The sequence below is a fragment of the Caretta caretta genome, chromosome 3 (assembly GCF_965140235.1).
Source record: "Caretta caretta isolate rCarCar2 chromosome 3, rCarCar1.hap1, whole genome shotgun sequence".
Classification (NCBI taxonomy): Eukaryota; Metazoa; Chordata; order Testudines; family Cheloniidae; genus Caretta; species Caretta caretta.
In genome coordinates this window covers 55,768,987-55,796,110 of record NC_134208.1, presented here as the reverse complement: position 1 = coordinate 55,796,110, position 27,124 = coordinate 55,768,987, and the positions used below count along the sequence as shown (strand labels likewise).

The 27,124-nt window shown below is 39.6% G+C and overlaps 1 protein-coding gene across 2 annotated transcripts in view; it reads left to right on the top strand.

The window, feature by feature from the left end:
• Positions 1-25,253, top strand: part of LMBRD1 (LMBR1 domain containing 1) — a 245,666-nt gene extending 220,413 nt beyond the window's left edge. For both annotated transcript variants that reach the window (XM_075126513.1, XM_048846014.2), the window contains 2 exons: positions 23,692-23,783; positions 23,949-25,253. In XM_075126513.1, the coding sequence (XP_074982614.1) occupies positions 23,692-23,783; positions 23,949-23,958 (102 nt within the window). In that variant the 3' untranslated portion in view covers positions 23,959-25,253. The remainder of the gene's footprint in view (positions 1-23,691; positions 23,784-23,948) is intronic.
• The last annotated feature ends 1,871 nt before the right edge of the window (positions 25,254-27,124 follow it).

Genomic DNA, 27,124 nt, shown 5'->3' with positions numbered 1-27,124 from the left:
TGTTCTGTTTGATTCAGTGATCGGCAACAGATGCCAACCAGTATCCCCTCCTTGGCTTCATTAGTTAGCACATTAATTCACATGCATTCAAAATTTCTAGTTCTGCGTTATCAGTAACTAAAATAGGTAATGCCACTTATGTAAATCATGTGGGAGTGAAGGATCTGGGAGTTGTGGTGGATCACAACCTCAACATGAGTCAGCGTTTCGGTTGCAAAAAAAACACATGCCATTTTAGGTTGCATTCACGAGGCACAGCATGCAAGTCATGGGAGGTGATAGTACCACTCTGTTTGGTGCTGGTTAGGCCTCAGCTGGAGTACTGTAGTATGTAGAGAAACTGGAAAGAATCCAGAGGCAAGTGACAAAGATGATAAAAGAGATGGGATGCAAACCATATGAGCAAAAGCTAAAGGAAATGGGTATGTTTAGTTTGAAAAAGAAGAGATGACAGTCGTCTTCAAATACTTGAAAGGCTGCCATAAATACGATTGAGAAAAGTTGTTCTCTCTTGCCACAGAGGGCAGGATAAGAGGCATTGAGTTCTAACTATAGCATAACATATTTAGATTAAATCTCAGGAAAAACTTCCTAACTGCAAGAACAGTAGGACAATGGAACAGACTGCCTCAGGAGGTAGTGGAAGCTTGTTCACTGGAGGTTTTCAAAAGGAGGCTGGATAGCTATCTGTCTTGGATGGTTTAGACACAACAAATCCTGCATCTTGGCAGGGGGTTAGACTAGACTAGGGGGTTAGACTAGACTTTGCGGTCCCTTCTAACACTATGGTTCAATAATTCCATGATCCTACTAGGTTTCAGCAATGCCGGTTTATTAATTTCTTATAAACGAGAATTTCCAGTTCTTGCTGGTTACCCAGATTTCTAGTGTCCTATATATAGGCAATGGCGACATTTATTTTCACATTCTTTGTCACGTCAGTAGAACTTGTTAATCATGTACTGAGTATGAGTTTACTGCATTTTCCTCCTTCACACACACTTCCATTTTTAGTTTAATGCTGTCCTGGTTGCTCCAGTTAATATAGATCTGAGAAGAGCTTTCTTTTCCTAAGCCATTTCTAAAGTTGGTTTCTAAACTGTAGATAGTTTGTCCTGATTAGTGTATTTGAGGGACATGTAGTTCTTGTGTATATACATTTGAAGTATCACAGGTACATACATCTTAATATGGAGCTGGTCAGAAATTTTCCTTTTTGCTATTGAAAAATGCTGATTCATTAAAATGGAAACATTACATAGAAATATTACTTTTGCTGGGAACCAAGCAAGTTTCCAGCAGAAACCTGCCATGTTTCCTACAAGCTTCCCTCTTCCTTGACTTCTTGGCAGTCTATTCTGACAGGTGGCCAGGGCACCTGGGCTCTGCTGCTCCCTGGCAATCCACCAGGCTCCTGAGACTCACCAGTTCTTCAGCAGCTCCTCTGGTGGGCTGTCAAAGCTAGGACTCCGTGGGCTTCCCAGGATCCTGGCAGCCCTGGACTTCCAGGTGTCTAGCTTTTCAGCAGCCCACCAGGCACTTTCCTCTGTTTGAGCCTCATTTGAAAGCCCACTGACGTCAATGGGTAGACTCCTGTTGACTTTGTGGCCAGGCCTTGTTCAGTCGCCTACGCTTTATTCTGTTGATGTCTCTGCCTTAGAGTGTCAGGTCACAAACATTTTAAGCTATATCAAAAAGATTGAAATTAAACAAAAGCCTTTGTCTCGCTTTGTCAGTTTTAAATATAAAACAAATAAATAATATCCAGTACTGTCACAGTAGTACAACATAGAATACTATAACCTGAGTTAGGCTAGTGGCAGGTAGGGAAGAAGGGGTAAATGGAAACATTAAGTTATTGCTTCTGCCATGTGCTGCATACTCAAAATTTTTTACCAATTTAAAAGTTTCTGTTGGTTCCAGAGCTAGTCCCTGCCTTCAAACTTAGCAATTCATTTTGAACTGTAAAAATCTTTAAAACGGCTATAACATCTTAAAGTCTACACCGCTGGTATGAGGTACCCATAATGTGCTGTGCAACTTTCTGCAAAGTCTTCCAACATCTTTTCATTGAGCTGATATAGAATAGGTGAAGTGAAAGTTACCTTCAAGTTCTAAAATAGTACATCATCACTAAGGGTATGTCTTCACTTCCCACCAGATCGGCGGATAGCGATCGATCTATCGGATCGATTTATCGTGTCTTGTCTAGACACGATAAATCGATCCCTGAATCAATGCCTGTACTTAACCTCGGCAGGAGGAATAAGCGGAGTTGACAGGGGAGCCGCGGCGGTCGACTTGCTGCTGTGAGGATAGCTAGGTAAGTCGAACTAAGATACTTTGACTTCAGCTACACGAATAACGTAGCTGAAGTTGCGTATCTTAGTTCGAAACCCCTCTCCCCTCCCCCTTCCAGTGTAGCCCAGGCCCAAGAAACCAAAGGAGCAACGGTTTGCATGTCCGCGTAACTGTTGGAATTAGTTAGCAGCTGGTGGGAAAGGCAACTGGTATTTGAAATGGTGGAACTATATGAACTGTAAAAACTTTGAATAGTAGATGAATTTGGCTGGTGTAACTGGAGAAACAGCAGCAGAGTTTGCCTTATAAACTGCAAGAACAGCCTTAACAGCTGATTTAGTCTGGCACATGAAATTGCGTGTGTGTGTGTGTGATTATATATGTGTATATATATAATCAACAAAAAAGAAGACTGCAAAGCTATTTTGGGGAAGTTTGCAAGAACCCAGCTTTGGGTCAGAAACTGCAGATTAACAGACAGCTAGAAACATTCACTGGAGAAAGTGGTCTGATTATAAACGCTCAAACTACTCGGCTTGTATGCTGCATATTTTGTGCAGCAAGGAGGCAGCTGTCAGTGCCACTCTGTGAATCACATTCCAGAGAATGTTGTAAAACTGATATATGAGGCATCATCCTAAATATCAATTCCTTTTTATTTCTGTGGAAGCATGAGTTCTAAGGTTATTCCAGGATTTTTCCCAGTAGGCAACATAGGTAACACCAGGGCAGCTTAACACTTTTATGTTGGGAAAATGTATGTAGAGAGAGAATATTTGATACTTCTCTTACTAATATGTTTCATGGTATCTGAAGACATTTTATTTCCTTTCAGTTATTTCTGTACCACCAGTAGGGAATGGTATGACTAACTTTCAGTTTGTGGTTTTTTTTAAAAAAAAAAAAAAGGTTGAAGGAAATGTAGTTACATTCCGTTTGATGTTAATTTTGCTGCTTTGAGCTCATAAGCAGTGGAAATTCCTGATTTAATTTTTGCCATCTGCTGAAGATTCTCACTGAGCTGTCTGATTTAAAGATTCTCTCTGACTGAGGGGGAGCAGCTACTTTCTCTTTCCTCCTGGTTTTATATCTCTGCCTCCCTCTGGTGGTGGTACAAAGGAATTTCATTGACTTGATACAGGAGGTGGAAGTGCCACTCTTCTGTGTCCAGGAAAAAGCACACAAATGATTTGACATCCTGCACTAAAGTATACATAGAATGTATCCTTATTTATAGGGTGGGAGTCTCACTAAATATTCCTGCCAGCTTCTTTCCTAGACATAGTTAGAAAGCTCAATATTGTATTGTTCCTATTAATTGTTTTCCCATACAACCGTAGATTGTTGTCAGCTAACTACACCATTAGCAGTTTCTGGGAATTTAGACCACTGAGAAAAGAGCGCTTAGTCCTCAGCCACTGTCACTAGAGACGAATGTCACACTGAATCATAAATCACATGACAAGGAACTGCCATAGTTACTTATTTTACAGTCCTGTGCATGGTACTTTAAGATCCAGGAACACTCCCTCATTGCAACCTTTCAGACTTATTGAGTTACATCACTGTATTTTGCTCTGAGATGACACTACCTGGCTACAAATTTTTCTCACTCTGGAAATCCTAGAATAGTATTGGACATGCCTATCATGGTATTTGTGTGCTCACTAGAAAGATGTTTTGGCTAACATGAAAGAGCTGTGGCGCCAATATTTCCATTTTTGGTTCCATCAAAGCTCTCTACAAAGATTTGATAAAGAATAGACAACCAGTTACTATTACTTTGAGTGCTTGCTTATGTCCATTCCACATGAGGGGTGCACGAGCCGCATACACACTTCCCAGAAAATTTTCCCTCAGTGGCATCTGTTGGGCCAGCTCTAGTGCCCTCTAGTGCCGCACACTTATTTGCTGGTATAAGGGGCACTGCCAGCCCAAAACTCTTAGTTCCTTCTTACTGCCCATGATGGTTGTTGGAACAATGCCTCATGCTTCGGCAAGGCATTATTCAGTGATTTTTTTTTCTCTTCAGCTTAGTTACAGTCTTAGTTTAGCAGTAGTCTAAATAATATTAGTGTAAATAGTTCGTCCCTCTCGCTTAGCATAGAGGGGTTCCCTTTGCCCTGGAGCCGGGCATGCCCCAGTTCCCAGGCTTCAAACTTTGTGCCTCCTGTGGGAAAGCCTATGCCAGTGGGAGACCCACAGTCCAAAGTGTTTGGTAGAGGCTCACATATGAGAGCTCTGTCAAATCTGTCGGGACTTCAAGCCTTGTACAAAGAAAGACGGGGAGGCTATACAGAGGGGTATCCTAATGGAAGTCTTACTTAGGCCGGCGTCAGAGCCAAGTCAATCGGATCAGGCACCGAGCACCTTGGCTTCAGTGTGATGTACCCCTCTGGCACTGCACATTTCTCGACACCATTCTCCATCTACAGTGCCAAGGGAAGAAGCATAAGAAACAGCGATCCGAGAGAGAATGCTCCCCAGTGCCGAGAAAGGACAACAGGGGGAGGGCAGCAGAGTGTGACCTGCATTGGGCCACTCCTCCACCCCGATCCTGTGGCAGCACCATTGGCTCCACCCTGTGGGTTGTTGAGTCTGGGGTGGGGTCCTCCCCCACCGCTGAGGCCAGGAAGTCATTACGGCACCAGCAGGATCACAGTGTCGTCCACCCTGCAGTGGCCAGTGACTTACTATCACTCCTGGTACTGCTGACCCCGATGAGACAACCACCAGCTACAATGAGCACAACAAGCAGAAGGGAGCATGGGGTTCCGAGCTTTTACCTGGCACCAGGGCCCTTGGTACCAGTCAGAGGCAAACCAGCCCTTCTGTCATCTATGAGATTGTTCCCCATCTGGCACCGGGCCCTTGGCACTGACTGGCTGAAGTGAGCGGTACTGCTCCCCTGTGGTCACCTCAGGAGGACTCTTCTTTGGAGCTGGAGGTCGAATCCTATGCCCATACTAAGAACTGCCGCCGTTACCCAGCCTACATCCTGCCAGGATCTGCTGTTGGTCCCCCCGCCAGCCCCTGGCTGGAAGGGCAATGGCCAATGCAAGTCCAGTGACCGTTCTGGAATCCTTGGGGATTTCCCCCAGTGCTGGGACTGCCATCCCACTGATCCTACTTGGGTGTGTCCGAGAGGCAGGCTCCTGAATTGCTCTATTCAGCCCCTGACCATGACTCCAGTACAGAACCTGGTACCAACATGCAAGTCGTGGGCCCCAGGGGACATAATAGGGGCAGAAGAAGAGGAAGAACCTCCACCTCCAGCTTAGGCCTCTGCCACAGATGAAGCCATCTTGGGGCCAAACAGCTTGCTGCCACAAGATGACATTAGAGTCAATCAAGAGCTTCTAAAGAGGGCAGATGTTAACCTAGGGCTAAAGAATGAGGTACTCAGAGCCTTTGCATAGCCTCATTGACATTTTGGCCCCAGCAGCCCCATCTAAAGTGGCCCTACCCATCAACGAGGCTGTTTATGGGTCTGGTCAGAGCCCTGTGGCAGACCTCACCTTCTCTACCTCCCACTTTGAAGAGGACAGAGAAGAAATACTACGTGCTAGCCAAGAGGTATGAATTTTTACATTCTTACTCTCCAGTGAGAGGGACAGACCAGGCAAGTCAAGTGCTACCTCTAAACAGAAAGACTCAAAGAAGATGGACTTGTTCGATAGAAAAAAAGTTATTCAACAGGCGGATTACAGCTCCATATCGCTAACCAACAAGCTCTGCTTGGGAGGTACAACTACACTATGTGAGACTCTGTGGCAAAATTTAAAGATTCACTGCCTCAGCACTCCAGGCAAGAGTTTTCCTCTCTTTTAGAGGAAGGAAAGAACATAGCCAGAGCCTCACTCCAGGCAGCCAGAATTATGGCTTCTGCTGTGGTCATGAGGCGATGCTCCTGGCTTCAATCCTTAGGGCTCTCACAGGAGGTTCAACAGCTCGTCTTTTTCATCAGCAGAACTTCGTCCAATAAAAAATTGGACGAACATTTTCTTATATCATGGGGCCAAGATGCTTACAACTTTTAATAGACAGTCCTGATAGTTATGCAGGTGTTGCTGATTCCCTCATCATAGCTCTATTTCTACTTATCAAGGCATTATTTCTGGAATAGCTCAGGTGCTTGTTCTACTTAACCAGTACAAATGGAGAGGGAGGGGGAAATGGGTTAGTTGGAAAAATGTCTTAATTTCAACAATGAACTTGAAAATCTAGGGAAGTAAGCCGTTGGAATATGCTTACTTGATTCTGGCAAGTCAGTTTTGGGGTTTTTACTGAAACAATTATAAAGTAGAAGTAATTCTCTGTAAATTCTCTGGTAGCAATGCAGACAGGTTTTAAACACTGGCAGGAGCCAGTCTTTCTTGAAATAGAATTTTTGGACTCTTCCTTTACTGTAAGACTTCTGTGGATTTCTTCCTGCCTCCATGGTTCCTGGCTGCTTTGTCATTTTCCATATTACAGTCTGGAATGCAATTCTGAAAACAAACAAACAAATCAGTTTCTGGGACATCCATTTCAGTTTGGCTGATACAGAAATTAAGGACACTTCTTAGATGGAGCCCAGTCATTCTGATAATTCACGCATCCTCGTCTTCTGCCATCCCACTGGAGTCAGCCTGTACTCCAGTAGGATAGTGTCATCTAGCATAAAGCAAGGAGATAAAGAATAATGAAAGCCTGGAGATTCGTATAACCAGACCTCACCTGCTACTTACCCACCCCCAGTGTTCTCTGCTGCTTACCCTGGAAGAATACATCCTTGCTCTTGCTTTCTGAATGTAGTTTCTTCTTTTCATCTAGTATCGTCTCAATGGGATTAAAATAGGATGAGCTAGGAGCACTACAAGAAGTAGGGAAGAAGAAAAGAGAGTTAAGAAATTGGAAAGACCCAGCTAAAAAAAGGTTGACTGATCTGCTGACCGTACAATGATTTTGCAGATTTCTAGTTCCAAAAAGGATTTTGTCACTTGCTAGGGCTTCATATTCTGACTTTAACTTGCTCTCAAAATATCCTAGAGCGGTCCAACAAAGACACTGGTTTTCTCAGGCCATTTAGATTTTTTTTCTTTGGAAGCTAATAGACTGACAGTATCCAGTATCAATAAAGTTCTGACCTCCGCTTCCTCTTTTCTTTCAGCCAAAACCACCTCTGTTGTACAGACTTGTCTACATTAAACTTTTTTGCTTAAAAATTTCCACTGTGGCAGCAACATTGATAACAGTGGTGTAAGCTATAGTGTAGACAAGAAATTGGTTGACATAGTTATTTTAAACATTGTCATCTAGAATCCATTTCATAAGCTTCCCCACTTGCATTTTGAGTCTACTGAATCAAAGAAATTTAGAGCATAATCCTTAGCTTTGCATAATCTTTAATTAAAACAAATCATATTTTATAAGTAAACTATATTTATTAAGGCACAACTATAAAACTTGAGCCCATCAAGATTGTCACTTTCTTTTCCAGATGTAGCTCCACAGAAGCTTTGATAAATATGAACTTGGGATTCCACTTTCTAGACTCTTTTCTTATTTCCCTATCAGCTGTGGCAGCACTGGAAATCCTGGTAAATCCAGAATGCCAGGAAATATTGCATGTTTTAACCACTTTTAGATGTTTGACTGCATGTGTTCCCTCTTTATGCCGTCCCAGCTCTGTGAAGGTAGCTGGCACAGCAGACCTCAAGCAAACCACCCAATGACCACAAGATCCATTAAGGTACGAAGGTGCCCAGCCGGGTTTATTCTCAACAAAGCACAGTAATAGCACCTGGCTGACTCTATGAGGATGCTAAGATATGTATGCCCGTGACAATGGATGCAGCTCAGTGAATGGTGGGACTTTCCCTTCCCCCCTCCGTTGGCCAAAGACCCTTCAAGTTACAAGTTACGTATTTCCCCTATGACATAGTTAGTTACGTCCCCCGGATGTGGGTTGTTAGCACTCATTATCTTATACATGTTGGTTAGATCAAAACATCTCTATCCATCACACTGTCATCCTGATGTCATCTTTAACAGGGGTCAATGTGTTCTCGTTACCTTTGGGGAATGTGCTGGTATTGAGGCATTCTAGTAAAACCCTTCTGGCATGTGTTTGCGTGAGTGCTCTGTGTCTACACCTCTTAGGAATATGTGTTTTTGCAATATCAGCCCAGTTCTTGCTAGATTCTGTGAGCAGGGCCTGCCTCTTGCTCACAACCTGACTTTGCTTTAGATCAGCAAAGCTTTGGCCACTACTTTAGCCCAGGCTTCAGGCCTTATACTAGGCCTCTGATACAAAGGCTTATGTTTCAGGTCCTCCTCCTAGTGCAACTAGTTAAGGTCTGAGCAAAGTAAAACAACATAATTAAAATACCAGTGGATAGTCTCTATTAGTAGTGGAGCTGCATCAGAGTAGCAATAGTGGGAACCAGGATTCAATGGCTTCCTTGGTAGAGAATAAAGACAACTTGGAAGGTATAATCCTACCAGTTAGCGTTCACTTACTTTTAACCAATAGTGTTTGTAAAAGTTAACATTCATAAACATAGCATTTGGTCCTATTTAGGACAATTTGTTCAGTAAAGTTAGATCGGGGCAGGTTTAAAACTCCTTGCGCAGTCTTCACTATTTTTCTTTGCTCTCTTTTTGCACCATGAGTTTATCTATTTTTATATGTCAGTGAGTTCTGAGTATGCTCAGCTGCTAGCATTGTATCAAGGAAAAAGTTCTCTGCCCCCTTTTTTACCCATGGCTCAGTAGGTATTAATTCCACGTATTATCTTTTTTACTGTTAAAGTGGGTGAGTACTTTCACACACATCTAAATAAATACAAAAAAATCCTGGGTCTGGTTTCTAAAAGTCTTGAAGTATAAAAGTTAGACAGCACTTTGTCTACCATCTCTTGACTCCCTAGATAACATGGGAAAATAGTCCTAAAGGTCAGAAAATGCAGGAGTGTTGTGAGTAACTGCCACTTGTCTGGTGTCGCACTAAGACGGAATTAACCTTTAGCACATGTTGTAGCATGGAGGGAAAGAAAATCAGCACACAGCATTTTTCTTTTTTTTACAAATATATATCTATCATCTTTAGAGTGGAGATGTGTAGAGATTGCAAAATTAATATTCTTGTTGGTTTCCTTGCTTCCCATTTTCTACCTTTTTGGTGTCCTCTAAGAAAGCATACCCTTGCTTCTCTTGTTACTAGTAGTTAACTTTTATAACATTTCAGCCTGATAAAATTGTTCCTTTAAGATTTTGTTCGCTTCTGCTAAATAAGGTGGAAGGTGGGATGAGTGATAGGCTTGTAACTTGGAACATTCCAAGGATAGTAATGTGTTGGCAAGCAGATGCTTACAGATCTGTAATAAAGCCTCATTATGCTAGTGCATCAGGGACTCATTATTCATCCTGGACTGCATTGGGAGGCATTGAATTTTGTTGGAATATTTCCCTTTATACTTTAAAAAAAGAAGGGGTGAAGGGACTTAATAAAGATAATTTTAAAAACAGACATGTTTGACTTTAGAAAACATAATGTTTCCAGGGTAGGCAGACATTCATCATTATCTCTGATGACGGAAGAAAAGTTAAGTCATTTAGAGATTTTAAGAATTAAGATTTAAGTACTGCAAACTACTTTAAACAGTACAGCATTGCATTCTCAAAACACATTTTCTGTTTCCAAATTTAAATATTTATAGTGATCAAGATATATTTGTTTCAAAATAAATTTTAGTGTAATGTAACACATTTCGTCATTGTTTATAGAACAAAAAAGAACAAAAATCTTGGTTTTAGAACCAGCTTCCAGGTTTGTAATTAGACATTCTGGATAATAGGCAATGAAGACTGTGGGCCTTTGGTACAAGATTATTAGATATATAGCTGTTAATCAAGGTTTTTATGAATATTATGACACTATGTGCTGTTGGCTTCCATTACTGTATATATTTGTGGATGTTTAGCTGTACTGCAGTATATAAAAGATCAACTAAGCTGCCAATTTTAAAGATCACCTGAAAAAAAGAAGAAAGGTGTAGTTGGGGGACTGGATGGCTCAGGAGGTTGATCATGACAAAAGTAAAAGATTATAATCAGTTTAAATCCTTCCTACCTTGGAAGTAACCAAGAGCTCTTGTAATCAAACTGTATGGTGTGCACCTTGTTTATCACTTAGTTATTCTCCTTGCCATTATGTCAGAATACGGATGCAATCTAAAACTTGGGCTTTATCACCATTTTGACTCAGTGATTCCCTCTTGTCTTTGTCTGCAAAGGAACAGTGTCTGCTGTTTGGTGCTTTCATATTGTATGTGTTGCATAGCCTTCTTTGCCCAGCCACCACCATCAGCCAGGGTCTTCATGGTTTTCCATTTCCCCTTCAGTGGAGTCTGTCTCGATAATGACAGGTGCCTGTTTGATAACCATCCTTTACTGTTTTTTTTTCTTGGACACCATTTGCTCTGAGCTCAGTAGTTCTTGGCAGTTGTTCGGCAGCACAATGCTGGAGAAAGATGGAAGCCTTCTTTCTGCCCTTTCCCTTTTACACTCCCAATTATCTTCTCTTTTCTGACTCGTTAAAAGGCCATTGTGGCATAACTGGCCCTTCCAAGTGTGTCAGCCAGCAACTTCCTCAATAAGTCATATGTACAGCTCTTTTTAGATTACATGTCAGCATTACTAGCAGTTTTACAAAAGGAAAATCATAGGATGAAGTGCAAAACTCAGCTAGGCCTTAACTGTTGGAGCAGTGATAAGCATTCCGTAAGAAAACACAAACATCTGGCTAAATGCGTAGAGAAGAATGAATCAGTCAACTGGCACTATAATTAGTTACCAAATACTATAAGATTATCTTGTCTACATCATTATGGAGAAGTTTTTAGAAAATACAACACCACAGAGAAGAATCCTCCGAAAGTGTCCTGAGGCCCCTGCTTTTCAATTATAGGCCTCTCCTATTCCATATTGTGGGTGTTTTCCTTTGCTCTAGATTGTTTCCTTGGTATTTCCTCTTAACAATAAAAAACCCAGTCTCAAAAGATTCTGAATGTACTTCTTTTAAACAGTTTCATGGTTTTGCCAAAATACATGCACAGTGATTGTATTATAAGCCTCCATTTCCTTCCTCAACAACTTCAGTTTTTTCTCTCTGGTATTTTGAATATATTGGCACATTCTCCATTTCCAGTTGTCCCCTTTAGATAGATATTTTTCTCCAAATGTTTGTTTCTCCTCTACCCTTTCACATTTCTTATGTACAGTTGTGTCCATTAGCTGCTCTTTTTTCTAGGGCTGTTTACCTTAAACAACATTTTAGTTGTACATTTTTACCATGCAGATGTAATTAGGGTGTATAGCTCAAAATGAATATATTTTTAAGAATCATAAATACAGGTATCAATATTTATGCAACAGGTAAAATTTGTATTGGATAACCTACAGACATCTAAATGTCTCTTGTAAGATTTGTTCCAGTTGTGAAAATCCTCCTTTAAACAAAAAAAGTTTTAAACCTTAAGCCTAATTACTGCCTTTAGTTGTGAGTGTGCAACTCCATGATTTCAGTGAAATTGCATTTATTTGAGGGTAGACTTGGGTCCCTTTCATCTAAAACTTCAATATAGTAATCCTCCTTTAAGCACAGTGAAAATTTAGATCCTTATCTATACGAAACACTTTTTTTCTTACTGAAGCAAGGTTGACCAGATTCCGTTTGATCAGCAGTTGTCTAGTAGTAACAATGAAATAGCATATATAGATGAATGCCAACAAATATGAAACAAATATTTCGTCCTACTCTTATACTTCATATTATAGACTGACAAATTTATTTGGGCATAAGCTTTCATGGGCTAAAACCCACTTCATCAGATGCATGGAGTGGAACATACAGTAGGAAGGTATAAATACACAGCGTATGAAAAGATGGGAGTTGCCTTACCATGCTGTGTATTTATACCTCCCTACTGTATGTTCCACTCCATGCATCTGATGAAGTGGGTTTTAGCCCACAAAAGCTTATGCCGAAATAAATTTGTTGGTCTAAGTGCCAAAGGACTGCTCGTTGTTTTTGCTGATACAGACTAACATGGCTACCACTCTGAAACTTCATATTATGTTAGTTACTATTAACTATACTTATAACTTTCATAGACTCAGTGCAATACACAGTACTGCATCCTGATACGTGTGTAAGGTTGATGAGAAAATTGTACATTGTATTTGAGTAATAGAATGTAATCAAACTGTACTGTAGTGAGGGCACACAAAAAGCAAAGGTAAGTTGGTTTGTGTAAACTTAATATTGTCTTTTCTGACTTGACTGTTCAACCAGGCAGTTTTTGTAATATACTTTTTAAAATGGAATTGTTTGTTTTTTCCAAAGAAAAATTTCATACCATCCCCCATTTCAGGCACACAATCTGGATTTATTTGGCTAGAAACCACCAGTCCCATACACATTAGGATGGTAGGATATTCTCTCTTATATTAAGAGCTGCCGAGAGTCTGCCTTCCAGGCCTTTTAAAACTGCCAAATCAAAGATCTTACTTCAGCAGAGCTTCGCATGATAGGCACCTATTTCACTGACTGTGCATCTGCAACTATGGAAACTTGTGATTGACAGGTGGTTTGGGAAAAATTAGAATTTAGGGGAACTTTTGAGGCTTATGAGCCAGAAATCAAAAACCACTCCATTGTCTTCCTTAGCTGCCCACTTCAGCGTAGCATGAAAACTGTAATCAAAATCTATTAAGGGTCATACATTGGTGAGCTCACAACAGATTTTCTCTGGAACGCTTAAAAGTACATAACTTCAGTACATACTATTTTTATATTGAGCTTCAACTTTCTACTCCCAGAAGTTTTGGCTTTAGATCTGATTGTGGCCCAAAGCTGACCACAAATCAGAATCTTATTCTTGTAATTGGTAACAAACAATGTTTTCTTCAGGGCTTGGTGGCTTGTTAATGTGGTTGCTGTGCTTGTAAAGCCCTTCTGAATGTTGAAGAGACTTCTACACTTTGGCAATGTAGTTCAAAAACCTTAGTAGACAGGTCACTGCTGGAGAGAATGGTGCTATGTAGGACTGTAGTGACATTAATATTTGTGTATCAATAAACCTACATCACTGCTAGTCTGATATTGCTGCTGGATCAGTTTTACTCCATTGGTGGGGATTTGTACAATCTTGCAAAGAGAAATAACTATACCAAATTAATTTGGGGATATTTCAGTGGGAGGCACATGTATGGATTTGCACATGATTTCACTGGAAAATAGATGAATTCGGTCAGTACAAATCTTTTATGTGTGACCAGTCCTCAGAGTTCCAGATATCACCAAATGTGTGTCTGCCTTTTGAGCTCACTGACACAGCTTGGAGCATTTTCTTACATTAAGGCCCTGACAATGTAAATGGGCTTTAAAATAGGTGTAAATAACATTTAATTTTCACATGGGCTTATCTACACTTACAGCACTTAGTGAAGACACTACTTATGTCAACAGGAGAGCTTCTCCCGTTGGGGTAGGTTCTCCACCTCCCAGTAGCCATGTCAACGATAGAAACCCTCTTGTTGGCATAGCACTGTCTACGCCAAGGGTCAGTATAACTACATTGCACGCTCCTGAGCGACATAGTTATACTAACATAAGTTTGTAGTGTAGAACAAGGCTTAGTGTAAATGAGAATAAGGTTACTATTTCATTATCTAAGGACTTGTCTACATTTAAAATGCTGCATCACTTCAGTGAAGACATTATGGAGTTTCCAGTCAGCATAAGTAGTCCACCTCCTCTAGAATTGTTTACCTTTTTGTTTTCCTCCCTCTGGAGCATACTGTTCTCTTTAATGACCGGGGTCACTTTAAATCAGTCTTTTTTGAGTTCAATTTCCTGATCATTAACAAGCTTGTACATTTTTCTGGAAAAAAAAATCCTCCTTTTTTTGGCATAATAGTATATATTGACTACAGTGCATATTTTCTCTGAGAAAGTAGTACAGGTTTGAACCTCTACAGTTTTTAATTGTGTTCAACTCATACATCCTTTTCACTCAACTTTCCCTTTCATCTTTTATGCTTTGGAAGATGATTTGTGATTTTAAAAGATACATAATGGGAGGTGGAATATAATTTGTAATAAGCTGATGTTTATCTTTCTTGAGTAAACTAAATCTTAACAATGCATGATGAAACATATGTTTTTTTTAAAAGACTTTTGTTTTTGCAAGACCGTAACATGGTGCTTGTGAGTAGTTTTCCAATTATTTTTTAAGAAGTCCTGTTTTGACATCATTATGGTTAAATTAGTCTGACACTTTGGTTAATTACGCTAGTAAATGTGATGTGCTATGTGGGGATGAAATTTATCTGGCAATATTCATGCATCTTAAATCACAGACATGACATTAGGTGCCCTTTGAAAATTAAGAACTAGTCAATTGTTTGGCAAATTCATCATTAGTTGCTAGGCAACTTCAGGTTTGATGTTTGATCATTAAAAACAGCAAAGCACGAGTCAGGACTCTATTTATTTCACTAATGATTAAAATACAATACTTTATATGTTTAACAGTTTATGTAAAAGGTAATATTGATCCATTTTATCTGTAAATAACTATTTTTATTATGAGTAATTAGCATTTTAGAGTGGCCTAAGTATGCTGGAGGTGGCATTCATATACTGGCTAACCATGCAAACAAAACATCTTTCAACAGTAATAGTTTTAGATCTGTCTAATGACCTAACAACAATGCTGCTTGCTGTGATGTTGGAGGCCCAATTTCTCTATAGTTGTGGACTTCCAGCATGTTATGAAAATAGATTTGTGGGAATTGCTGTTTTCATAAACATTTCCAGGTAGCTGATTCAACGACATCGAAAATAATAAACGTAGTGAGCACTTATGTGGTGTTTTACCTTTTTCAAAGAGCTGTTGTAAAATTAATGGCCAAGGGGAGCAATTGTCTAGATGACGAGCACTTCAGCTGCTACTGTCAGAGAAAAGAAAAGATAAAAAGAAATTTTAATACCATGTCTGGCTGGCTAACTTCTCTCCTTCTCCCCGTCTCATCCACCCCAACAGAGGAAACTTTGTCATGTGAAAAAGACACAAGAACCTGGTATTTCTGGAAAAGCTATAATTACTGCTAACTGTGGAAAATTGCCCTCCTTTTCAACCTAGAGTCCTTATTCGATTAGTTTCCTTTGAACGTGAAATAGTTTGTCCATTTTAGTAATTTATCTTCCTTAAGTAACAGGCTAATTCACTTCTATGAAGAAGACCTTGGTTAAGAACATTGGTAAATTGAACCCGAAGACTGCTGCTGTGCCAGAATGAAAAATTTCCATCAGTGGACTGGGAATAAAATACACTTGGCTTTTCTGGTAATTGTTGCTATTAGAAACTGTAGCTATCTTTTTCTAAGGCCTCAATCATCCTTTTTCTGTAGAGCATCTGTCTCATATTGTATCCCTGAACCTTCATTGGTTTAACTAGATAATGCTGATAAAGCAGTATACTCCTCTTTCCTTTAAGAAGTAGTATTTCCTTTTACTATCTCAGCATGGGTTCCGTTCCATGTCTGCATCTACTCCAGAGAGTCCAAATGTTGTGAATAATACTCATGACAGTTTCCATTCTGGGTAACAAGTGGTTATTTTAATTCAGATTAATGCAGTAATTATTCTCCCTCGCTTCAAACTAGTTTAGATAGACTACTTGTATAGTCTTTCTCTCACAGCATTGAGGCAGTATCTGCAGCCTTGTTATATACATGAATAAAATCTGCAAATTTGAGTTTTACAAGAAAACACCTCAACTACGCTTCTTAACATTTGGAATTTTCATGTCTGAATATATTTATCCAAAAATTAGTAATATAGTGGAATAGTGGGAGTATAAATATCCTGTAGTATTCTCACCAAATCCATAAATTTATACTATTATCTTATTGAGTTTGACGTGTACAAAAATAACCATAATTTGAATAGTTGAACTTCTGTCCTATTTCATTAAAATATCTTTTGAAGGTCAAGCAGGTCCAAAATACATAGTGTAATTTGTTTAGCAAGATTACCGTAGAGAGCCATCTGTAGGTCTCTTAGCATTTCTGTAATTCAGGTGAACAGCTGGAGGGCTGCAGATGGTGGGGAGACTGTGCTATCCCCATTCATTAGGTATTGTTTTTCCACTTTTCAAATGCAAAGCAGCGGAGGAGGAGAGAGAGCACTATTGGGTCAATCTTACTCCATTTCTTTTTTCTTATTGAATAGGATTTGATAAACAATGGAGGGGTTTTCAAATATAGTGCCACTTCACGTTTTCTCTTTAATCTGCTGTCAAGCTGTCCTACAGTGGCTCTAGAGTGCGAGTATCAACTTCAGGGCACACTGTTAAGAAGCAGGGCAGAGACCCTGCTTAATTGGTTGTGAGTTCTATAGTTACATTTCACCAACCAATTATCAAGTGCAAACTCCTCAGACACTATCACAGCCTTAACATGGAGCTACAGACAGTTCACTTGGGTACTCCAATCTATCTTGCCACCCAGGTATGCTTACCTTTGAGATAGGTAGTCCCTTACACCAAAAATCACAGCAATATTCAGGTTACTCCCATTCCCAAAGGGACAGTCACTTACCCTAGGTCAGTAGTACCTTAGATTTCACACCAAATACAACACATGTATCCAATCCTATAATAAACTAAAGATTTATTAACTAGGAAAAGGAGTTCATTGTTTATAAGGTTAAAACAGGTTTAACATATCTACACACAAATGAGTTCCAATCTTAATTTTCAAAAAGTAATAGTAGCTTCTATAATAAGCAAGCTCTATTAGTCCTTTAGGGCTAACCCAAGCCAAGCACTGGGGATCTTTTGCTTATCTTCAGTAATCCTTGCCCCTCAGAGTCCAAGCAGCATAAAAGACACAGTTCTTCTTTGTTAGGGCTTTTTATTCCTTCCCCCCTTCTGCTTCAGGTTGCAAATTCAGCTGTTGAGAGGAATTCACTTGCACATTCCCTCTTAACAGAGGTGGGGAGCAATGTCTTTTGCCCTTTGATGTTCCATAATAGTTTGTCTGGTGTTGATGGGTCTTCTTTTGTTGGGTGGGAGATAGCATCTGTTGGAAACTAGTATTTCTTACTCTCTTAATGCTTCTCTCCTGACAGGTGATTTACAGTTACAGAGCAAACAATTAAGTATTACATCATGATATGGTGTACAGATATTGTAAGTGAGATTAATACATGCAACAACTTACAAGCATTTCATAAAGTCTAAGCACATTCTTATAATGACAGGTTTCAGAGGAACAGCCGTGTTAGTCTGTATTCGCAAAAAGAAAAGGAGTACTTGTGGCACCTTAGAGACTAACCAATTTATTTGAGCATGAGCTTTCTTATAATGCTAATCCCTATTTTAACAGTACCAACACACAGATGAGCCAATCGGGTTCCAGCTATGTATTCGTAAGAGTTTAACTGAGATCTAGGGCCCTTGGCAGGAGCTGGCACCTGGTCTGTCAGCATCATAACTTCACATTTTTATTAGGAATGGCTGAGCAAGTTCTGGTAAAATAAGAACTCAAGAAGTCTTGTTTTTCGTAGTCAAACCAAATCTCAAACCTTTTCTGTCTTTCGGAATTGCTTCCATTAAATTCTCATCTCTCCTTTACCATCTTCATTTGATTGTGAGGCTTGTCTGTGTTTCAGCTTGGGCTCGCTGCTGGGCCCTTCAGTTTTCTGCAGGATTTACCTGTTTGTCATACCCCACAGTGTATGACACTCCAAAGCCAGATATAGTGAGCATTGCAGTTTCTAGTGTGTTTTTAGCAATAAAGAGAAAATATATTAAAGGAAGCTTGGCAAAGTGGCTAGACTCACCCACTGGGCCCCACTTCTGTTATCACCATCTATTACTAGGGAGCAGGGCTGCAGGGCCTCTTGTTCAAGAATCTGCCATGCAGAGAGGGCCGTAGAGTCCTTTGCAAAAATGAGAGGAATGAGAGGCTCCAGTGTACTCTCTCCATAGAATCCTGTGTCAGTGGGGGTGGAAGAGAGCTAGAGAAGATTCCTCCAAAGAGCCCTGCCAGCGTCACAGAGAAATAGTAGCACTTCACAGACTTAATGGATTGCTTTAGTCTGCTTATTTTCTGCTTTGAACTAGATACGGTCATTTTAGCTACTAACTTTTTACTAAATATAACAGAATTGTGACAGAAAAAGTTATTTTGTTACATAAGTATTTAGAGAGAATGTCCAATATACCAGAAAAGAAAAGAAGGGAGTCCATACAGGCTGCTACATTTTAGTAATGTTTTAAAATGAGTTCATAGAGATAAGTCATGTCTTTTCTACAATCCTGCAATATTTGTCAGTGGGGATTAATATGAGAGTCTTTTGCCTTTTTGTGCATTGCACATCCTTCTTTGGTTTTTTGTTTTTGTTTTTTTCTTTGTGGCTGTTTAAAGCTGCTGCTCTAAAGACCTGTGCTTTTCTCTAATACATTAAGTTTGGTCACAACGCCTCTTCATCTGCACCAGTTTTATTCTCTTTTCCTAGCTTATTGCTTCAGTGATTAGATTTAGAATTTACTGTAAATCTTTGTGTGAAGATAATTGCTACTGTTTTAAGCATCCTTTCCATATGAAGAAGGCATGGGAGTGCTATTATTTGTAAGCTTTCATCAACAAATCTTTTGACTTTCCTATAAGGTAAATATACCTCTAAAATAATTCTGTTCCTTTTAAAGCAGACTGACGAGACAACATGGCTTTGTAAATACTGCTCCAGCATGCTGTAAATGTTTGCCTTCACCAAAGAATGTTCCTGTTTTTTCCCCTCTAATTCTTTATACTTCATCCATAGGCAAACCCATGGGTGCAGTAAATGTATAGACTCCGCTATTCCTCAAAACAGATAAACTACTGACCTGTCAGTACAGTAGACTGCTGACTCTGATTTTATCTAGTCTATAGCTTTGCTTCATAGTGCTTGTGTATTGTTTGGATTATGATGCCAGTAAACCTAACCATTGCATTTGATTAGTTGTCCCTTGAATAGACTCTACAAATTCCTACTCTTGGTTGAGTTCACCCTCTGAAATGAAGCTGGAACTATTCGGAAAGCAATAATTGCTATAGCCATGTATTTTCCAGAAAGGACAATCTTCTGGCAGGCAGTGTAAGCAGAAATTAACTTCGAACAGGGATGATTTTAAAGGGCTTGGTACTTCTGACTCTTTCATATATTATTTCAGCATACATAAAAACTTATATCGAGGTATCTCTTCACAACAAATGAAAATGACATGTTAAAATTGTGCTCTGGGGAGGAAGTGGCTTTGGTTCCCTGACCAATGCAACTTCCCTAGACTATAACCTGGGTATTCTCTCCAATAGCCCCAATTTCAAAAGTCATCAGGAATAGAAAATAGGACCAAACTTGGGCACTATTAATAGTTTCAAACTGATCTCTTCAATTATGGCATTTAGATCTCCTAGGTTTGGCAGCAGGGTTCCCTTTTCAGCATCCAAACAAATTTATCTAGCGGAAATGGAGAGATTACCTTTCTAGACAATACAGAGATGAGTTACTTCAGTATTCATATTCATATGTTATCCTGACCTATTTGGAAAAAAAAATTGTACTGAGCACAGACAAAGATGCAATCATGTATGCCACATTCCTATTCAATAATCTTTTGTACTTGGTCATCCAAAGAGTCCTGAAATGCTTACTTCACTCTTTCCCACCTTCAATGCCGTCTTGTGGTTTAAATCTAGTTCTTGCCAAATTTATTAAACTTCCGTTTGAAACTCTGGGAAAATGTTCACGGTGTAATTTTTTTCTGAAGATTGAATTTCTCACAGCAATAACATTGGCCTAGAAAATCAGTGACTTGCAGCCCATAAGGCCAATATTCTTTACACAATGTTCCACAAGAGCAAGTTAGCTTTACTCCCACATTCTATTACCAAATTCTAAGTACTGTGATCTCTGAATTCTTATAATCCCAGTCCATTGGTTTATATGTATGTTACTTTAAGCAAGAGTTGTTGCCTGGGAGCACCAGGTACTTCAAGCAAGATGTTAAAAGAGCTTCGAGTTATTATTTAGGTAAGACTAGAACTTCGTTAAATCTGAGATTTGTTGTATATGGAGAAACATGCAAGAGGGAAACTGTAAACTTTGTTTACAAATTTGTCATGACGGCATTGGTTTCTCAGCACTTGAAAATCTTAGGATGTATTGTACTGGGTCCAAAGCTGCTTCAGGATATGTCAGGATCCTATCTGCTGAGATATGCAAGTCTGTTCCCTGGAATTGGGTTCATACATTTCCACAATATTAGTTTCTTGACTTGACTTCTAGATCAAATGCCCAATTCAGGGGAGCAGTCCTACAATCTTTTTGGTTTAGTTGATTCTCCTCACGCTACTGAGAGTTAATCTCCAGGGAGGTTGTATTTGTCCTTACTCAGTGGATATAACACTCCATGAGAAATGTTACAAGATCTTTTACATCCACAAGTGGCCAGGATCTCTGTTATGAATCTTGTGAAAGACAACCACTTCAACAGCCTTTCTTAACTCCTAGGTTCACTATCTGAAGGAAGAGCGCCACCTACTGAATCGCAGTTTATTCATTTGTTTCATTTTTGCCCTTTTTGTCTTCCTTCTGTTCATTCCAATCTCCTTTTACCTTAAAATAGTCATTCCCTTTCATCTATCAGTTAATGAGCTAACATGCCACTCTGAGAACATACCACTCTGGTGGTAGACTAAATGTTGATCACTCTTACCCAATTTTGCACAAAAATTCTCTTGAATTATATGTGCATATATGATATCTTTCAGCATGTTGCTTTATAACTAACGTGTGTGTGTATTGATCATTTGTTCTCACTTACATGGTGACTCTCTTTAATATGCTGCTCTTACATGTGATTTCACATTACTTCAGTTTTCAGAATAAAGTGCACAAAATCAATCTGAATTTATTCTTTCGTATAATTTATGGGGAAGAAGGGTGGACTACAATGTAATACATTATATGGGTTCTAAACTGCTGTTAACTGCTCATCCCACTGGCCAGGGTGCAGTCTTGATGGGATCTGGAACTGTGGAGAGGCATTTTCTGGAGTTAGGGGACAGAGAGATCTCCACTGGGAGTAGCTGAAGCAGTATTCTGTATGCCCCCTCTTCTTTCCTCTCTCTCCCTTTCCTTTAGTGTGTGGGGCAGCTGCATCTCTTCTCTCTTCCTTACCCCCTGCCTTCTTCATGTTGCAGGTTGCTGGGGATGAAGCCTGGGCCTCCAGGGCATTTTCTGCTGCCACTGGACAATGGAGGTGGTGCTAGGGCTGGGTGACTGGTTCTCATTTGGTGGAGGACAAGGGAGGGTTGATATAGTTGGCTGCCAAGGAAGGGTAACCATGGTGAGTTCCCTGTTGCAGCCTCACCCTCTTTTAATCTAGGGGCTGAATTCTGGTGGTGCTAAGAGCTCGGTTGATTGCTGGTTTTGGGGCCTGGACAGTATTTTTCCCATACAACAAACTACTGAATGGGTTTTCATTTTCCACTTGGCACCCAGAAGGGGTTTAAATTACAATTTTGCAGATTCCAGTGCAGTTGGTGGGTTAGCAGGGGTCCTGTTGAGGTTCCTGTAATCCAGTGGCCTGCCTGGGCATTAGTCCTGAGCACTGCACTGCATGTTGAGGGGGTTTGCCAGAAACTGGGAATGAGCGAGAGGGAATGGGTCACTTGATGATTTTCTGTTCTGTTCATTCCCTCTGGGGCACCTGGCATTAGCCACTGTCAGAAGACAGGATACTGGGCTATATGGACCTTTGATCTGGCCTAGCATAGCCACTCTTATGTTCTTATGTCTCGTGTAGCCTATGGCTCCCTTCAACTTAGCTTTGCTACCTCTGAAATGGAGTTGGAAAGCAGGTTGGGACTCTGCTCTAAATCAAGGTCCCTCGGCAGGCCCAAAGTTGTAGAGGGAGCATGGCCTTCACGGTTGCCTCAGGTTTATAGTATACTGGGGGCATTAGTGACCATTGAGCACCACAGTGGAATAAGCCTGGTGAGTGTTCTGGAATGATTATCCCAGTTAAGTAAAAGTTTTTTAAAAAGTTGTGGCCTTTGCATTTAACTATGCTAAGGTGTCTGTGTCTCATGGTTTTGGGGTCGTGTTTGTTTTTCAGCCAGACCTTAGAAGCCAATGCTTTAATACCTGACTCTTTCTCCAGTGTTCTGTTCGTGGCTCTCTAATTTAGAGACATAAGTTCATGACACAACTTGTAGGGAAAATTCATAATTTTATTAAATGATACCTTCACTTAAAGCCAAAAATCTTTTGTTTTCCTCAAAAAAAATATTTGTAATAGAGAGAATCTTTTTCCATATGAAAATTGCTTTTTTTCATTACCGTTTATTAGTAATAGTAGAGTATCACCGTGAAGAGCTATCAGTCTGAAGCCCCAATCCTACAGACACATATGTTATCTTTATGCATGTGAGTAGTCCCGTTGGCTTCAGTGGGCTTATTAGCATGAGTAAAGCTAAGCATATGCTTAACTTCAGCCCCACTCCTGCAAACCTTTAAGACAGGATGCAAGAAGTTCATGCAACACGCATGAGAAGAGAGTGCCTCAGTATTGCCTACAGTTTTATGCATGGAAGTAACTTGTTCAGTAACCAGACGTATGTCTTTCTGTGTTTCTTTTAGAATGTAGTGTGTTGCGGATTTAGGATTTCCCACACAGGCCTACTTGCTCGCCACCTAGGGTCTGCACAGGCTGTAAAGGGCTAATTCTATATCAAGACACACTATTAAATCCTGTAAAAAATCCATGACTTTCACCTTTTGTTCCTTCCTCCAGATCTGCTTCCTGAGCATTCTTAAAACCTACCATGTTGTTTGGAGGGATGGTGGGAATTTAATCAATCCTGGTGGCAGATTTCTAGTCCCAATGATCCCTCTGCTTTCTTGGATCATATAACCTCTCATATATGTCTTTGCTATAGCAGAACTCAAATAGATAACTGGAATTTTTAAAATCAATTTTGGGTTGAGCCTGCAAACATGTATGATTTCAACCAATGTGTTTTTGGGTTTTTTTTTTTTTCAGACAAGTCTATGTAATTCTCTGTGTAACTGCTATTATTTTCTTTTTAATTAGTTTCCTCAGAACAAATTATTCCACAACTATAATTAGCTTGTATATCATTGTATCTTTAAGAGAAGACTGTCTATTTTGAGTGAAGTAGTAGATTTTTGCAATATTTTTAATAATCAGTTTACTGTTAGTAAAATCTTCTATAATTACAGCTATACCATGAAATACACACATTTTGTCTGCTTTATTTTAGATCAGTGCACTGTTACTCGGACATACCTTTTCCTTCATAAGTTTTGGTTCTTCAGTGCTGCCTATTACTTTGGGAACTGGGCATTCATTGCAGTAAGTAATCTGATTTAGAGATCATAACAAATCAAGCTGAATGCTTTAACATAAATTGTAACTCAGATATTTGCATCACGACTGTGACATTTAACTTTAAAAGCATCGTTTTCATATTCTTAAGTGAGATACAGTAATACATATTACACTGATTTAAATTCACAGGTCTTTTTAATTGGATTAATTGTGTCATGTTGCAAAGGGAAGAAATCAGTCATTGAAGGAGAAGTGGATGAAGATGATTCAGACATAAGTGATGATGAACCATGTGTCTATTATGGTTGACAGCCTTTTGTCCTGAAGGTTTAAAAAAAATGTAATCTCAAATTGTTTGAAAGTCGTGTTTATGTGGAATTTTAATCCAAATGTTAAGCAAATTTTCTCACTTGCAGTAAAAATAAATTGAGAGAGAAAGTGGGAATATTAATTTAAAAGGGGTGGAAAACTGAATTTTTTTGTTTCCTGAAGAATACATCACTGTATTGTAGCAGAGCTATTATTGAAATTGGGTTGGAATAATATATATAAAATGTACTGTTTTTATGATGGAATGCTTATGTGCAATGTTTTCTAATGTACAATTTGATATTGTGATTGCAGTTGATAATATTTCAGAGTTAATGTTGCTTTTCTGCTACTAGTTTTTGGTTTCTTAAATTTCTTTCATGTCTGACTTGTATGACTTTTTTTATAGCAAGATTAAATTTATAGGGAATTGTATTTAAAAATCATACTGAAACAGCTGGTAAACAAACATTGCTTGAAAGACTCAGCCAAAGTTCCTTCACTTTCCAGAAGTGTGGCAATTTATGAAAATTAATTTTTGCAATAATTTCACTGTCATTACTATGATATGCACATAAAGTTATAGTCCATGAGACAGCATTTAGATTTACAAGAATATCTTTAAATGTACTGAAAATACATACAGTGAGCTCCAGAGTTCATTCTCAATATGCTAGGAATAAACAAGTTGTGTAAACTTCCACTGTTTCTGAAGTTTAGCCATGACCATATTTCCGTTTACTAGATCACTGAATTTTGTGGCAACCAGTATATAGCCTTTGCTCTGTTATTCTTTACTCTGATATGTGAGAAGTTAAAAATATTACTCCATATTAACTATACTATACAACATCTTAGCAGTGTTTCTTCAAAATTTTATAAGATCTAAAACTATGTGATTCAACTCTTTACTGAGTGGTATTAACTACCTGGGTTAATTAAAACATGAGGTTAATTATGGTATTTTTATTTTCTCCAAATATATTAATACAAATTCTCTGGAATAAGGCTATTTTTCCTATTTGAAATATAGTCAGTATAATCACTGTCATTTTAAACAAGTCATTAAAAATGAAATACAAACATCATTGTAACAGTGTAAACATTAAAAAGTGTAATTCTACAAAATTAGATGTTTTCTTTATATACTTTTTTGTAAAATAAACTTACAATATCTTAACTATACCTTCTTGTTGAGTTCTTCTTTGTAAACCAAAATGCATTTGTGCTATCAAGTATCCTTTAAATATTGACTTTCCATGGGTTATTACCATTATTTCTTTAAAAGTGCAGATTTGCTAATTCCTAAAAATATTGCAAGAGAGAAACTGCATGAACTATAACAATACAGTAAAAGCTGTGTTATCCAGCACTTTACCAATTGGAAAGCTCTATAAACCAGCATTTCCGATCTTCATAGAAAGTCAGTTTTATAGTCCGGTTGGTGCGGGCCCGGTAGGCTACCTCCCTGATGCTGCGTGGCTCCCTGGAAGCGGCGACATGTCTCTGCTGCTCCTAGGTGGAGGAACAGCCCATGAGGGGTTCAGAGTGCAGGAGGGCGTGCAGGGCACAGGCTCTGGAAGGGAGTTTGGGTGTGGGAGGGGCTCAGGGTAGGTGGTTGGGGCTTGGGAGGGGGCGTGGGATAGCGGATCTGGGCGGCTCCCTGCAAGTGGCGACATGCCCCTGCTGCTCCTAGGCAGAGGCATGGCTAGGCGGTTCTGCGTGGTGCCCCTGCCCCGAGCACTGGCTCTGCAGCTCCCATTGGCTGCGGTTCCCAAGCCCCCTCCCACACTCAAACTCCTTCCCAGAGCCCATACCCCCTCCCGGGGCCCAACCCCCAGCCCTGATCCCCCTCCCACACCCAAACTCCCTCCTCATAGTTAACCAGAATTTTTTACTTACCGGTACTCCTCAGTCCCCCAAAATGCCAGATAACAAACAGTGCCTATAAATATAGTTCAGGTAATCTTTGTAAGATTAGTAATTGTTACCTAATTACCTTGAAATTTACAAAAGTAATTTATTAACTTGCCCTCTCTAGAAGTTCTCACAGTATATTAGAAGCAGACAGTTTCCTCTATTATTACCCCAGAAATAGGCTGCATATTTGTTACTGCAGTACTTCATCATACCAGGCCTTTATAAGAACTTTTGAATTTTAGTCTGTCAGCTGTGCCATTTCCAAACAAAAATTTTAGCTGAGGGACTGTTTAGATGGAGACTTTTTAAAAAGAAACCAAGAAATAAAATACCATAAATACTGGGACATTTTAATTGAAGTTCAAGCACCAATCCACTCTAACCCTATATCCGCATCTATGCTCCACCCACTCTGCTGAAGATGTACTGGGGCAGTGTTAGGGCACATTTTGGTCAGACCCTTAGGATCAAGCCCAGTACTTGAACAGATTTCCAGATCTGTTGGCAAACCTGCTCATCTCATTGTTGAGATGATGGGAAACTTGCCTGCTGTCAGTGAAACATTGAGAGAAGCAAAATTAAAGAACCTGTTTGGATGTACTGTTTTCCAGCGGGGTCTGTGGGTTAAGTTGCTTTAGATAATAGGTTATTTAACCTTACATTGGAAGCATTAACAAAATGGGTTAGCACTGTCCATATCTACCTGTGAGAAAATCTGCAAACAGTAGGAGAAATGTGGAGTGGAACTTCTCCATTCCAATTCTGACCCTTCCTCCCCACAATAACCATAAAGCACAATCTCTACAGGTCCTCCCTAACAGGAGGAATAGGACATAGGATATAATGTTTAAAATAAAAGTTAACCGTGGCAGTGAATTAGGGTTCTCAAAATTGCAAACTCTAATTATGAATAAGGCTACGATTTAATCATGGGTATTTTTCATAAAAGTCATGGACAAGTCACAGGCAGTAAACAAAAAGTCATAGCCCTGACCTGTCCATAACTTGTTCTATATAAATACTCATGACTAAAATTTAGGCGCTCCGGTGGGCTCCCGTGGCTGCTGCTCCATGGTGCGGGGCAACTCGGGGGCAATGAGAAAGCTGGGAGATTGTACAGAGCACTGTCAGCGTAA